This window comes from Eurypyga helias, unplaced genomic scaffold (genome assembly GCF_000690775.1).
Source record: "Eurypyga helias isolate BGI_N326 unplaced genomic scaffold, ASM69077v1 scaffold5932, whole genome shotgun sequence".
NCBI classification, from domain to species: Eukaryota; Metazoa; Chordata; class Aves; order Eurypygiformes; family Eurypygidae; genus Eurypyga; species Eurypyga helias.
In genome coordinates, this window is record NW_010237822.1 from 1 (window position 1) to 16,145 (window position 16,145).

At 40.2% G+C, this 16,145-nt stretch overlaps 1 protein-coding gene across 3 annotated transcripts in view; it reads left to right on the forward strand.

Moving 5' to 3' along the window:
- The first annotated feature begins 860 nt into the window (after positions 1–860).
- IFT88 (intraflagellar transport 88) overlaps positions 861–16,145 on the forward strand; it is a 46,326-nt gene continuing 31,041 nt past the window's right edge. For all 3 annotated transcript variants that reach the window (XM_010147601.1, XM_010147602.1, XM_010147603.1), the window contains exons 1-13: positions 861–950; positions 1,961–2,023; positions 2,964–3,020; positions 4,680–4,733; positions 6,378–6,441; positions 6,518–6,587; positions 7,578–7,668; positions 9,330–9,434; positions 10,609–10,711; positions 11,383–11,497; positions 11,602–11,833; positions 14,232–14,302; positions 14,768–14,854. In XM_010147601.1, coding sequence (XP_010145903.1) covers positions 861–950; positions 1,961–2,023; positions 2,964–3,020; positions 4,680–4,733; positions 6,378–6,441; positions 6,518–6,587; positions 7,578–7,668; positions 9,330–9,434; positions 10,609–10,711; positions 11,383–11,497; positions 11,602–11,833; positions 14,232–14,302; positions 14,768–14,854 — 1,202 coding nt within the window. The remainder of the gene's footprint in view (positions 951–1,960; positions 2,024–2,963; positions 3,021–4,679; positions 4,734–6,377; positions 6,442–6,517; positions 6,588–7,577; positions 7,669–9,329; positions 9,435–10,608; positions 10,712–11,382; positions 11,498–11,601; positions 11,834–14,231; positions 14,303–14,767; positions 14,855–16,145) is intronic.

The window sequence follows — 16,145 nt, forward strand, 5'->3', positions numbered from 1 at the left end:
GGAGCCATTCGGGTTGGCACCGGGAGGCTCCGGAGAGCGGGGAGCATCCTCCCGCTGGAGAGGAGCCGATCCTCCGCGGGGTGCGCAGCGCTTCGTCCTGCTCAAGGCTGCCGTGCTGAAGTGCGCCTGTTTCCCAGTATAGGGGAAATCAGATGTTGCCTTCTTACGGCTTTTATGAACAAAGGTAGCTAGGCAGAGACCTCCTTAGTGGCCTCAGTGAGGGACAGGGCCACAAGGTGAGGGCAGCCGTATTAGACACTAAAGGATCCGTGGAGAAAGACATTGGGAACCCAGGCTGCTTTGATTCTAGCTTTTAAAAACCAGTGGAATAGCAAAATTCCGTGCAGAGTGTTGTGTATCGCGCATAGCTGTGACTGTTGGTGTAAGGACACAGGTGAAGGAAGGAAGAGCTGAAGCCAGAAGAGAGATCTTTCATGAGACTGACTACTCTGGGTTGGCCTAATAAAAAAAGGGCGAACTTAAGAATATGAGAGCATTGTCTTAAATCTGAGTTATCTGAGAATGGAAGGATACTGTTCTAAAATTAATGCAGTTACTTGTTACAATCATTTTGTCTTAATAATAAATGTCTTTAAAGCAATTTTCATGACAGTGGTAGAAATCCTTAACAAAATACAATTCTATGAAATGATGCCATCTATTACTGTTTATAGGTGAACCCTAGTTTTTATGACTAGTCACAGCTTATTTTCAATTTCAAAGGCAGCAATTAAGAACTAAAATGAAATTGGAGCTCTTTTGAACATGTAAAACTTACTATTCTTTATATTTTTACATTCTTAAAGATACATATAAAATCACTGAGGTTATATTTTGTCTGTTAAATGCTTCACAGAAAAATGATGCAAAATGTGCACCTGGCTCCTGAGGCTGATGAAGATGATCTTTATTCTGGCTACAATGATTACAATCCTACGTTTGACACAGAGGTAAAAATATTGGCTGTTGCCCACCTTTCCTGTACATAGGATTTTAACCTTGAAGTACAAGATAAGAACATGTGGGTGCAGTAATGTGCAAGTGTACTAGTGCTTTGAAGTGAAATCTTCTTTATTTAGCAAGGAATATATAAAGTTTCACTAGGATATTTTTGGCTATTTTTTTGGATAGTTTTCATCCCTGGCTGTCTTCAAGGCCAGGCTGGATGAGGCTCTGAGCAACCTGGTCTAGTGGAAGGTGTCCCTGCCCATGGCAGGGGGGTTGGAACTAGATGATCTTTAAGGTCCCTTCCAACCCAAACCATTCTGCGATTCCATGATTCCAGCAAAGTACCTGTGTGCATCTCAAAGCAGATCTAATATGTTTTAATGGCTATAATCTGTGAACTATAAAAAAACCTGTCTGATAAAAGAGGCTGCTTATTGGTCAATAGGTCGTTGATCTCTTACTGTGCTGCAGCTGGGGGAGATAAGAGAGTGGAGGCCTGCAGGTCCTTGTACAATCCGTAGAGCATTGGGGGTAACTGATGGTAACCCTGCAGACCACTTTCTGCTAACTGCTGATATAGTGGAAGGGGGAGTCATTTGGTCCAAATCCACTACCTTGGTTTCTTGTGAGAAATCCCAATGCCAAATTCTTGGGAGTTGCAGTGTGACTTCAAAGACATGAGATAATCTTAATGTGTTGGCGTGACAGTGCTGGTAGTAAGCTTTTGGGCGGAAATAAAATTTCATGTTATATTTTATCACTGAAGCTCTGCCTCTTCAGTGTGTTTTTATGTTTCAGAGAAAAATGAGGGTTACGTTTCCTAATCCAAAATACCAAAAAAGATAGACCACGTGATCATTCTGTGTTGTCAGCAAAATCTGTCATTCAGTTATCTTCAAGTATTTTTGGAAGAACAATTGTTATCTGCTTTCAGTAGTCCGAAGGTTCTGGAATTTTAGCTCTGGGTGTTGTGGTTTTAAAAGGGTTGATAGTTTTATTTCATCTTTTCTAGGATTTAGAGAATGATGTAGTATTTCAGCAGGCAGCAAGAACAAGTCAGGGTAGAAGACCCCCTGTAAGTACCCTTTAAAATACACTGCAGTAGTGTAGACCTCCTCTAGAGCCCTGGCTCTAATTTTAACACTGATAGAAACTTATCTTGGGAATCTCTTACCTTGATGATACAGACTTTAGTTATTTATATGAAAAATAACTAAAAACTTAGCAGATAATGAGTTCCATTAAGTTCTGGAGTTAAGCTAGAGCAAACAAGGAACTTTGGTTGAAAATGTGCATTCTTGTTTGATAAAACGAGAAAAAACCTGGTTTAAGAGCAAAATGATAAATTCTGAAAGGACTTTAACATATATATGATCAATATACATAATTTCATATATAATTCACAGCTTATAAATATAGTCTATACGTTCATGTTATTAATAGATGTATACACCGTATATATGTATATATGATTAATATAATTGTAGTTAATATTCATATAACATAGACATATATAATACATTATGCATAGAGTATATTTTATGTTTGATATAAATATGTTTAATATTATATATATATATGTATATATATGAGAAATTACTGGCCCTGACATACAATTACAAGGCTGAGATACGTTCCAGACTGGGATTTAGAAAACCACATGTTATGATAATTCTTTTTCTTCCATATAAATGTAATTTACGTTAATTTTCTTACTTTTATTTAGCTGTGACTTCATCTTCCATCCGTTTTCAAAACTAAATATAATGTTGGCACCTGCACCTTAGATGCACATACTGTATGCATAAAGAAGAGCTGGAACTATCTGATTAATGTTACTTCTTTGCCAGAATAATCTGGTGCTAAAATGAAAATCCTTTCCATAATAATTGAAGCATTACTTGTATGAATTCGCTATGGAAATGATATGGAAATCCTAATAATTAACACATAGGGTTGCTAATTGGTGATTTTGTTAGGGATTTTTTGGGTTTATTTGTTTTTTTTCCATGCAGGTGACAGCCAAAATTCCTGGTACATCAGCTTCAAGACCTTTAGCTACTGGATTTGGGGTAGGTTTTTATTCTGTTGTATTCTTAATGAAAATGAGGCATTTACCATGTAACCTGTTGCACAAAGTGAGCTCTTTTCATCTAACTAACTATTTCCTTTCAGTGAACTAGATGTATTAATTAATTAAAATTGATTCACAGCACCGCACATGGTCGAGGCATGGTTACTGTTTTTTTGTGGTTTTTCCTTTGGTTTTGCTTTTTTCCCAAACCATACTGCAAACCAACTCCCACTGCGTAAGGCGGTAGATTCCAATGTATTAACCTGGTTTTCTTGCAGGGGGAACTGGATGGGTCGTTGTTTGGGCTTGGGAGAGTTTTCTGAAAGTTAAGGTGAAATTAAGCCTTAAAAGAAGTACGGACTTCCAAATCACCTCCACTTGAATCCGAAACAGTTGGTTATATTTTTTGGTGTACTTAACCCATTGAAATTCTTAAATAACTAACACTTTAACCTGGTTTGCTATGGGAACAGAAGTTGCGCACTCGTTATGTACCCACTGTCCCCTTATCCCAGTAAATTTTCAACCTGTTAGCCTGTCTCAGCCAAATGTGAGAAGGCAGTGCTCTTAGATGCGAAGTTCCTGTAAGTTTTGTGACAAATTAAGAAGGGAGATCACAATTCCTTAGATCTCTTACGCAAGTTACTTGTGTAACAATTTCAAGAACACCTAAATCATGATGTCATTGAAATATCACCTTTACTCCGAACCTGCTGTTACCTACTCTGGATGGACTGCTTTTGAGACTGCTTTTTCTGGGCATTTGTATTTGCAGATGTTTAGTGTAGTACCACACTGTGACGGGGAAAGCTGTCTTGTTGGAGGAGTGCCCGAAAAGTCACTTCCTAAGGATAATAAAGACTGAGATGTTTATCTGGAGGTTCAGCCTTAGCAGAACAAAACCAAAAAATAATCATGTTGTGCAATGGATAGTGGGTAAAATAGTAAAATACAGGCCTCTGAGTGGGAATTAGGGGAATAGTTTTTCATGGCCTGGATCCCTTTATTTTTGCCTGTTTATATTGTATATTTGTAGCGAGCTTTAGCACTTGCTACTAAATGTTTTACATTTATTTCTTTATGCTTTTGATGCTACTACAGAAGGACAGCGTGCGGCATGTCAGCTGATGGAGAGGATATCCATTGGCAGTTTCAAAGGATTTCTGTATTTATCATAAAATAAATCTTCACGAAAGTATGACTTAAGAGATTAATTTAGGGGCAGATTTTATCAGCTATACTCAGAACCTTGCTGAAGTATTTTGTGTAATTTCTTGCTCAGATTAAAGGCAGTAATTTCAGTATTTTAATAATGGAAAGTACTGCTGCCTCAGATAATTTTCTGTGGTTTTGTGTTTTGTTTTGGTTTTTTGGTGTGGTTTTTTTGTGTTGTTTTTTTTTTTTTTTAAGTCTGGCAGAGATATTTTCATACATAAAAAAACAACATTGTGAATTTGTGCCAGCTGAGGTGTTCGACATCTTATCGATGCCAGGAACCATCCGTATATTGTCTATTCCATAAACAGGAATTTTGCTATGAACTTGTGTGGGAGTTAGTTCAACTCTTAAAATTCAGTGTTGAGAAGACTGTATGTAGCCTTTACGGGCTTCTAATGCTTTATGAATCTAGTTTCAAACAATTTACTTGTTTTTGTAGTCAAAGGCAACTTTAACTTCGTCTCTGGGAAGACCAATGACAGGAGCTATACAGGTAAAAGTTTTTCAATATTTACATCTTGTGCTGATTTGCAACAATGAAGTTTCCAGTAAGTGGGCTTGATACAAGTATTTAAAAGTCCACTGAAATCATACAAATTATCCCACTGTTTTAATTTTTGAAAATACTACAGTCAGAAAGCGTGAGAGCTGTGATAAGTATTTTATTTGAGCATAGGGTTGGAAGCGATACCAGTGGAGTGCTTTTTAACACACGTTGACACATAATGAATAATTTTTCTTCGAAATAGGGGAGAGGTAGACTATTTTTGCCATGTTTTTCTTACGTACTTATACTCTAATAAAGAATCTGGTGCAATTTACTGATGACTTTCCTGTAAGTATATTGACTTAATGTTAAATATATCTATAGCCACTATATTCTTAAGGCAATATCATGGTGATGAGGCAGATCCAAGGTTGAGCCGAAAAACCCACATAGGCCCAGGGTTACAACCAGTGGTCACTGGCCAGTGACAAGGCAAGGCTAAGATCAGGCCAGGAGCTTTGTCCAGAGGTTGGAATCTGGATCAAGGGACTCTGCGGCCTGGCCTAGCTGTGCCTGATGTGGAAGCCAGTAGCCCTCTAATGTAGCTCTGGTGGGAGCTGAGGGACCGGGGTTGGGCGTAAATAGAGCTGCTGGACCTGTGGGCAGTATGTGTGGCTGGAGGCCCCAGCTGAGCCTGGTCAGAGCCATTAAGGTTTATTAGTGCACTCAGTGTCCAGGCAGGAAAGTTTAATAAGCTGGCATGGGGTGGGGTCAGACATTCTTGTTTTGGGAAGCATTATCTGGTAATAAGTTACAAATACAAAAAAATTGTTTGTGCCTCTCTTGGTTTAGATTAAGTAAAACATTCCAATCCATAATCTCATAGGATTCTCTTTTTTGTCAATAAAAATTTTAAAAAAGCAGCTGAGTTCTGAAACAAGTGTGGCAGGAAGCTATAGTACATCAAAACCAACAATTCTTAAGAATTTTCTAAAACTAAAGGATGTTTGAAATTAAGTATTCTGAATACATACAGAATCTTCACCAAGTAGTAGGTGTTCCTTTGTGTCAGTTAGTTTCCTGACAGTGTTTGCTCCTCTACTTTGTAGACATTTGTTACAGGATCATAGATACCAGGTTGGAAGGGACCTCAAGGATCATCTGGTCCAAACTTTGTGCAAAAGCACGGTCTAGACAAGATGGCCCAGCACCTGTCCAGCCGAATCTTAAAGGTGTCCGATGCTGGGGAATCCACCACTTCTCTGGGGAGATGATTCCAATGGCTGGTTGTTCTCATGGTGAAAAATTTTCCTCCTGTGTCCAATCGGAATCTGCCCAGGAGTAATTTGTACCCGTTACCCCTCATCTTTCCCATGTGACTCCTTGTAAAAAAGTAATCCCACTCTTTAAATACTGGAACATGGTGACAAGTTCTCCCCTAAGCCTCCTGTTCTCAAGGTTGAACAAACCAGTATTATACGATATGTCATTTGAGAAATAAAAACAGTTTGAAAAACATTCCATTGACTGAGGTGGTAACAACTGATTTTTGGATTTAAAGGTTTTGTGATACGTACCCGATGTCCGTGCTGTCCGCAATCTATGTTTTAGGAAGATTATTTTAATATGTCCTCCTTTTCTTTTGTAAAGGATGGGGTTGCTCGGCCAATGACAGCAGTGCATGCGGCAGGTTATACTAAGGCAGCTGTGAGAGGTACGGTTTGTAGGAATCGCCAGCTGCCAGAGGGAGACGTTATTTTACAGTTTTCAGTGCTCTTTTATTTTTGCAGGTTCTTCGTTTGATCCCCTTGGCCAAGCAAGAGGTCCTGCTTCACCTCTGGAAATGAAAAATTCAGACAGGTGTATTGTTTTGCATTAAATTATTTCAGAGCATTAACAGCAACAAAACCCTAACCGAGGGTAGAATTTAAAAACATCCAGGCAGTTATGAAACCTTGAGGGGCCAAACTTAACTCTGTGGAATAACGCCACAAACACGCCTGTGGTCAGCTGACTCGCCAGGGCAGTTGCACTGACATTCAGGAATCTGATTCCAGTGATTTCTGATGGTGACTGTAGCTCAGCAACCTGGATGTAGTTGTTGCCACGCAAATGCTGTGACACTTACATAGAATTGTGGAGGATTATGGAAGAGTACGTGACCTGTGAGGAACACCGTGATTCATGCAGCTCTCTGGGAAGAACTCGGGGGAACTTTGCCTGCTGTTTTTCCCCGTTCACCCTGACCTTAGAACTGGGGTTAACACTGAGGTGGTGAAGTTTTGCGGACTGGTGTGAGTGTTGGGGAGTTCACTGAGAACGAGTCATTGAGCTTTTCTGTACAGAAGTTGTATTCCTTAAGTATAGATGCATGGGAATAGGGAATCCTACTGGAATGTTTGATTATTTAACTGAGGAAACAATCCAGATGAGTAACAACTGTAAGTCTGCATTTGCAAGTTATACTTTACAGTTATCTATGCAAATGAAAGTTCAATTAATTGCTCTTAATGCAATACTTCATTTCACTAGGTGTTTGATTTGAAAATTTTAGCAGCCCATCTGTCGTTATTTCTAAACAAATTGGGTCCCTGAAATTTGCATGTCTGTCTGGTTCTCGTCAGAGGATTTATGTTTTATTAGGCCTTAGTTCTCAAATTAAATGCGTGCGTGTGATATCTGTGGGGGATCTTCTCTGGGCATAGATTCACATTATGCTTTCTTTGGGAAAACCAGTTAGTTGCAGCATGTGCTATGTCACTGTGTTGTGGTGTTGAGAACGTCACGCGTAACAGCTTCATGTTTGTGGTTATGTTACCGGTGTTAATCCTTTCACTGTTTTTATTTTAGCTCAGAAGAGAAGATTAGGCAGTTGGAAAAAAAAGTGAATGAACTGGTTGAAGAAAGCTGCATTGCCAACAGCTGTGGAGACTTGAAATTGGTAATTTTTCTGGATTTCACTTCACTTTAGCTATTATGTGAAGACCTGTTTGTATAGCTAGATGTTTCAAACTGACAGTTCAAACACTGCGAATTATTAAAGTCATCTTAGTTCTACGTTGCTATGACTCTTCTAATCCAGTGATAGCTTGTATTGCCAAAAGAAAAGGTAGGACCTGTATTTCTTGTGTATATATTTAAGATTTCAGTGTTACAAAAACTCCCTTCCCCATATCTCCTCCGTTGGCCTTTTCACATGGGTCTGATCAGTTAGTCATACTAGCACAGACTTGCCCAGCCTGACCTGTGGGCTGGTTGGGAGCGGGTGACCTTTCTTCAATATCAGCTTTGTATTTGGCATCTTTGCAGCGTTTGATCCTCAGATCTGTAAGGATCTTGGCTGAGTGGCGTTCCCTTTCCTTGACGTTGCTTGGGCCTTTTGGATAACGTAACTTTCATCCAGGACTCAGCAGCGGGGTCAGTGTCACTGAAGCCACCTCCGCAGTACCCTTCCGTGTCAGGGAGTGTTTGGTGCTGTAGCATATGGGAGACACTATGTTGCTTTTGTTGCACCATAAGGGGTCAGCATCGAGGAAAAACTATTTCATCTTTCCGTCCTTCAGACAAGAGAACCTTCCAAGCTAAGCAAACCCCAGAGTGCAAACACCAGCATCCTTCTTAGGACAGCGGCAATAAGGCACGTTAGCCGAGCGTTCCATATGTCAAAATAGCCTCTTCCTTCTTAGGACCAGGCTTATGTTTTATTCCACATGCTTTGGACAGGCCAGCTCCAGCCCCTAAACTGCTGGAGGCAGAGCAGGCTCAGCTGTTAGAATTAAGGAGATAACATTGGGTTCTTAGGGATGTAGACTTCCTTGTGCTCATCCCTTGCCCTCTCAAGGGAATGGCATCTGATCCATAAGGGGGAAAAAATGAGCTAGAGCTGTGCGAGGTTTTGCTTCTTGCTCAGTCCTCTGAGCTGCAAAATTTCTTAGTCTAGGAGTATATTCTGAAGAGGTATTGTTAGAGTACCAGCATGAGTAAAGCATTTCTTCTCATCTGCTTAATACTGCCTGATACAGATCCTAGACTAGATGGCCTTTGATTTGGTCAAATTCTCATGTTTTTGGACACTAAGAGCTCCAGCAAACGGTCCATAACGGTCTGAGCCTTGCTACAAACCCGGGGAAGCAGCATCGTGTGTCCATCGAACGCAATGTCTGTGTTTGTGAATCAGTCTCTGGGTGTGTAAATTGTTAGCGTGGTTACTGACACGGGCTAACTAGCATTTTTCTAAACAGTTCCTAGGTATGGGTGAAGGTTACCAGGGTAAAGAACTATTTCCAGTAGACGTTTTGAATGTATTTGAGCTGTTGTAGAGGGTACTAGAGCAGCGTTGTGCCAGTTAAGTGGCTAAATAACAGGCTTTAGCCCATTTCATTTACATCTAGTATAGATACAGCTAGTGAGTTCAAGCTTAGCACTGTTTGGACAGGTTAGCACTTTTATTAATGTTGTCTTTTTGTCAGACACAAAGGAATATTTATCAGCACTCTGATTCAGACAATTTCAATACCTCTTTAGGTCTTGTGGAACAAGTATTTTTGTTGTCTTGGGTTAGTAAGATTCAAGGCATTGCTAAATTTTAGTTTTTTATTTAAGGCTCTGGAAAAAGCAAAAGAGGCTGGAAGAAAGGAAAGAGCATTGGTGAGACAACGTGAACAAATTGCAACTCCAGAGAACGTCAACTTAGACCTCACTTACTCAGTAAGTGCTTAGAAATCTTCAGTGAGGGAAAGGTGTTGGTAGCAAAGCTCCACAAAGGGTGTTCCAGTGTTTGCTGTGTGTGTGTTGTAATGCTCCTAGCAGTGCTCGGGGTCAGATACGGTCTACATCTGGGGTAGGGGAAGTTTATGGAGATGAAGGGAATGACTTCTTGAAGTTAAAAACTTCACATTGGATTGCAAAGATCCAGTTATATCATTGAATCTCTTCCTTTGCAACCTCAAGTACCACAGGAATCGCAGAGTCAGCAATAAGTGAAGAAGGATGCCGCGAGCATCTGTTCCCACTACCTACTCACGTACAAAACATGCACATCAGAATATAAAAGATGCAAACCCTGTACTCCAGAAATAAATAGTCTGGGAAATCTGACATGCCAAGAGAAGAAAACAGGAGAGTTGAGACACTGTCTTTAACTTGAACCGTAAAGTGACAGAGAATATATTACCTTAAATAGTATATATTAGTATTGCTAAATCCTGAGTCTTAAAGCAGGTATCTAGATTTATATTCTGGCTTCCAAATTAATAGTAGATTCTTCTCAAAAAAAGGATACAACATAAATAAAAGTACTTAGGGGGAGTTTACAGTCGACCTCTGGGTAGTGCTGTAGAGAAAATTGTTGCCAATGAATACATTGGGTTAGGCAGACCTAGTAATTTATTTTATGGTGAAGGTCAGAATAAAGATGGGAAGAAGATGTGGAAATGTTTTACCTGACACCAACAGAACTTCTGTTTTGAAACAGCAGTTTGGAAAAATTCTCTCTTTGTAAACTGAGTGACCACAGGTGGGAGGATCATTTTCCACATGTTGGGAGTCAAAAGTTACACACAGATTGTAAGAATTATCCTGTATGAATGTCTTTTAATACCCTTGCGTTATAACATTGTGTGTACTTAGGTCTAAGGCCTAAGCATGACTTTTAATGGAATTATTTAAGTACAAAAATTAAAGAATTACCTAGAATAAGTACATTTGAAAACTGTTTTCTCTGTGTACAAGAACAAAAGAACATTAAAGATGGGAAACTTAAAACTGGTAAAAGCAATACTTCCAAGGTAAATTAATTTGAAATGATCTATTATTTACTCAAGTTTATTACTGTTGAGAGAACAGCGTTATTTTCATGTACCTTAATTCCATTTTTCTATAGGTTCTTTTCAATCTGGCCAGTCAGTATGCTGCCAATGAAATGTATGCTGAAGCACTGAATACTTATCAAGTTATAGTGAAGAATAAGATGTTCAGCAATGGAGGTAGGGTAGATTCCAAAGTGGATGAAAATTTTGGTAATCAGGGGTCCAGAATAAGTACCTCATCTGTGTGGTGTGGACTCACGGAGATCTCAGCCCTCGTGTCTGCCAGTCAGAGTGGACAGCAGATACTCTATCTCTGATGTGGTAGAACTTAATGGGGGGGGGGTTTGGCTCTCCAACTCATGAAGTCTTTTCTGGCTAAACTAAACATAAAGCCTTTTATACTCTTCTCATGCAACACGTGCTATGTTGGCTTCTCTAATGCTGATTTTTTTTCTCTTTCAACTCAGCTTCCCCTTCTGAAAGCTTTTTGTAGTATTTTGCACATCCTTGAGACTCCTCCAGTGCACTTTTCTCAGAGGTGCTTATTTGCCGCTGTCTTTCTGGAGGGCACTGTAAATAATCTCTACCTCATCCCTCAATTAATTCACAGTGAAAATCAGAATACATCTTACACTGATAGCTCTTTTCAGGTTTCATTGCCACTTTGTCTCCTTCTGAGGGGAAATTCGCAGAAGGCTGTTCTGTGCAGCCCTTCTTTAAAGGGCCACTGGTACCCTGTAAGGAAGAAAAATTTATTAAGAAGTTGTTCTATTCCATCATGTTGAAACAGTTTTAAAATGCTCTGTCTATGCTTTAAAAGGACGTAACTCATTGACTTCTTTTGATAGGTCGACTGAAGGTAAATATGGGAAATATATATTTAAAACAACGAAACTATTCCAAAGCTATCAAGTTCTACCGTATGGCTCTAGACCAGATTCCTAGTGTCCACAAAGAGATGAGGTGAGTTTCTGAGTAAGCATGGTTCTGAAATACGAGTTTTGGATACGGTGTGATTTGATAGTTAAAAAAACAACTTAATTCTGGGTGGGGTTTTTTTTCCTTAGGATTAAAATAATGCAAAATATCGGAGTTGCGTTTCTTAAAACTGGCCAATACACTGACGCCATTTCTTCATTTGAACATATAATGAGCATGTCTCCAAACCTGAAGGCAGGCTTCAACTTGATCCTATGTTATTTTGCTATTGGAAATGGTGAGCAAATGAAAAAAGCCTTCCAAAAACTGATTGCAGTTCCCTTAGAAGTGGATTATGATGAAAAATACATTTCACCAAATGTAAGTTTGAGCAGAGTAAACTGTGGTTTTATATGGTAAATCAGAAGAAAGGGGGAAAGACGTTGAATGCCTGGACTGTACTGGATATGTAAATCAATATGTATTTATGTGTTTAAAATAACTTTCTTTTTACCAGCATGAACTTAGTGTGGCAGTACTGCTCAGATGTAAAATAATGTCGAGAACATTCAAATCCTTTTTTCCTCAAAAGATTCGATGTACATAAAATCCATACCACACAATTGCCTTCATAACATAGAATCATAGAATGGTTTGGGTTGGAAGGAAACTTAAAGATCATCTAGTTCCAACCCCTCTGCCACCCCTCTGAGTTTCAACAGTTTTGCTGAAATTCATCTGGGCCAATTCACATAGCTCACTGCTTTGCCTCTTTGATACCAAATTTTGATGAAGATTTTATACGCTGAAATAACAGGGGCAAAGCAGTGGGTGAGTTAATGCAGGTTATCTCAAATGGGCGCTGATAAATCTTGTAATACTGTATTTATCATAGAATCACAGACTGGTTTGGGTTGGAAGGGACCTTAAAGACCATCTAGTTCCACCCCCCCTGCCATGGGCAGGGACACCTTCCACTAGACCAGGTTGCTCCAAGCCTCATCCAGCCTGGCCTTGAACACTTCCAGGGATGGGGCATCCATAGCTTCTCTGGACAACCTGTTCCAGTGCCTCACCACCCTCTCCGGGAAGAACTTCTTCCAGATATCTAATCTAACCCTGCCCACTTTCAATTTAAACCCATTACCCCTTGTCCTGTCACTACAGGCCCTTGTAAAAAGTCCCCCCCAGCTTCCTTGTAGCCCCATCAGGCACTGGAAGGTGCTATAAGGTCTCCCTGGAGCCTTCTCTTCTCCAGGCTGAACAAGCCCAATTCTTGCAGCCTTTCATCATAGCAGAGGTGCTCCAGCCCTCTGATCGTCTTCGTGGCCTCCTCTGGACTTACTCCAACTGGTCTGTATCGTGATGTTGTGGGTTTCACAGCTGGGCTGTACTTCTTCTGTTATGTTACAGAAGAAAATTTTAGTAAAGTTTACATATGCTTATTTTAGTTTATTAGACTTTGCTGGAAACTGGGCTTCCTTTGTACCATGAAACCAGAAGCTCATGATGTTAAAGGCAGGAAAAAGTAATTAATAGGTTTAGGGTCCCTCTTAGAAAGGTTTGCTATAGAAAGATCAAGGCAAGTGCTTTATATTGTCTTGACAGTCTTTTTTTCACTAATACAAAGCTTCTATTCTCAGTCCTAAAGATGGAAGATATAATTAGTCTTCAAACTATGTGCAGCTTAAGAGTAGCTGTTGCTTCCTGTTGTCCTAGCATAAGCAGATAAAATTAAATATATGAAACATATATGTTTAATATGTATAGAATTTATAATATTTTCTTAATATAATTGATCTATACAATTTCTAATATTAGGAATTATGTGACAGTAAAGGTCATTAAACGCTTGAATTAATTGAAGACTATGTAAGATCATTCATCGGACTGTAGACATTCTTTCTATGGATAAGCAAGCTGTAGTTTTAACAGGCATTCCAAATTCTGTGTTTTCTTATGAAGAGGACAGAGAAAAGATCACAGAGTTTCCTTCTGGTCTTTATTTGGTATAAATCTATGATCTAACCCAATAAAAGTGGAAAGGGTAGCTACCCATCATACCTGCATTAGTTCTTTTAAAACTCCTGAGATGTGTGGTAGAAACCAGCAGATGATGATGGGAGTTACTGTGATGAGAAGGTAGCACAAGTCCTCATCTGCTGCATACTGCTTCAGTTCAGCAGTGCGTGAGCATGCTCTCACCTTTAAGCAGGTGGGTATTCTTACTGTGGTTTGCAGCCTTCCCAGTCAGGTAACCAATTGTGTTTACTACACCTATTAACAACCCTGATGTGGGCTCTGACCACATACGTGGGCAGAAAATCAGAGTTGAAGTGGTTGTAATGCTAAATTTCAGATTCTGTGGTTAGAAAGCTACTTCAAACTGAAGCTTGGTTTGTGAAATGGGGAGGTTTAGATTAGATATCAGGAAGAAGTCCTTCCCGGAGAGGGTGGTGAGGCACTGGCACAGGTTGCCCAGAGAAGCTGTGGATGCCCCATCCCTGGAAGTGTTCAAGGCCAGGCTGGATGAGGCTTTGAGCAACCTGGTCTAGTGGAAGGTGTCCCTGCCCATGGCAGGGGGGTTGGAACTAGATGGTCTTTAAGGTCCCTTCCAACCCAAACCATGCTGTGATTCTGTGATTCTACGAAATGTGAAAAGTAACTGGAATTATAGACTGTCATTTTCATCAATTTATGTTTACAGTCATATCATCGATAAAATAATTAGAATGCATGTATACTGGCATAATTGGCAGTTGTTTTGTCCCCCCTCCAGGATGATCCACATACAAATCTACTGATTGAAGCCATTAAAAATGACAGCCTAAGACAAATTGAACGTGAGAGGTAATGGTGGAGTCTGTTCTGTCTTGACTGTGGTGCCATGGATTTTTAGCTCCTGAAAGTATTATCCATCTTCTCACATATCCACAGCTCTTGTTACACAAGTGTCCTCATAATTCTTAGGAGAGATCATGCATGGAAGAACTGGTTGGATCACTCAGCTTAGTGTACTGCATTGAAGCAGTATATCTACCCCAAATGCTGTAGGTACACTGCTTAAAACTTGCAGTGTTGTGTTTTAAAAGATACGACTATAGTGTGCAGTGAAAGGAAAATAAACAACTGAGAGCTGTGTCATGATACAGGGCAGCAGCAGGAGACCGGTAAGATTGACTTCTAAGGTTGTCCTGAATGCAGGAAGAAGCAAGATTTGGTTATTTTTTGTATACATGTTTCTGAAATGTTGACATGTTTGTGTCTTGGTTTTTGTAGGACTTTTTAGTTTTTCTTGTTTGGTTTTCCCCTTAGGAAATCCATGGCAGAGGAATACATCATGACAGCTGCTAAACTCATTGCACCAGTAATTGAGACATCTTTTGCAGTGGGCTATGACTGGTAAGAGTCAAGTGGGGCTTCTTTTTGTCTAAACTGTACGCCAGTGTCTCATGCTGGTTATGCAGCTGGATTCATGAACAGCCTAGGAAACATAGTTTGTTACTCATCCCAGAACAGAGAGGAATAGAACAAAGCATCAGGCTCTGTTCTGTGTTAAAAGCTAAATTCATTGTATCACTGAAACTTAACAGTTCAATATGTATAATTAATAGTTCTGTATTAGCACAAAAACAGCTTCTTAAAATTCAGTTGAGTTTGAAAGTTCAATTTGAAAATTTAGAATTTCCAGAAGTCCCAATTAAACAAATGCTGTACAGAAAGCAATGATCACTACTGTGATTTGAAGATAGAGTAGTGAAGACATGGGGTGCCTAACTCTGTGGAGTTTTCATTACTCCATAGAGTCATTGTATAGATACTGAAATATAAATATTATTAGGTTTATTTGCATTACAAACTTAATGTTTATAAATGTCAACTTAATCTACTCTTTCTTAAACACTTCATAGAGTGGTTTGGGTTGGAAGGGACCTTAAAGACCGTCTAGTGCCAAACCCCCTGCCATGGGCAGGGACACCTTCCACTAGACCAGGTTGCTCAAAGCCTCATCCAGCCTGGCCTTGAACACTTCCAGGGATGGGGCATCCAGAGCTTCTCTGGGCAACCTGTTCCAGTGCCTCACCACCCTCTCTGTGAAGAATTTCTTCCTGATATCTAATCTAAACCTCCCCCCTGTCAATTTAAACCAGTTACCCCTTGTCCTGTCACTACAGGCCCTTGTAAAAAGTCCCCGCCAGCTTCCTTGTAGCCCCTTCAGGTACTGGAAGGCTGCAATAAGGTCCCCCCGGAGCCTTCTCTTCTCCAGGCTGAACAAGCCCAACTCTCGCAGCCTGTCCCCATAGGAGAGGTGCTCCAGCCCTCTGAGCATCTTCGTGGCCTCCTCTGGACTCGCTCCAACTGGTCTATATCCTTCTGATGTTGAGGGTTCCACAGCTGGATGCAGCACTCCAGGTGGGGTCTCACCAGAGCAGAGTACAGGGGCAGAATCCCCTCCCTCGACCTGCTGGCCACACTTCTCCTGATACAGCCCAGGATACGGTTGGCTTTCTGGGCTGCCAGCGCACACTGCCGGCTCACGTTCAGCTTTTCACGTACCAGTACCCCAAGTCCTCCTCAGGGCTGTGCAGGTGTATACAGTGATGGGCTGCTGATACAGTTTACCATTTTGACTTTCATATTCACCTTGGTTTTCAATTTGCAGCTTAACTTTTGCTTTCTGTGGTATTTTCTA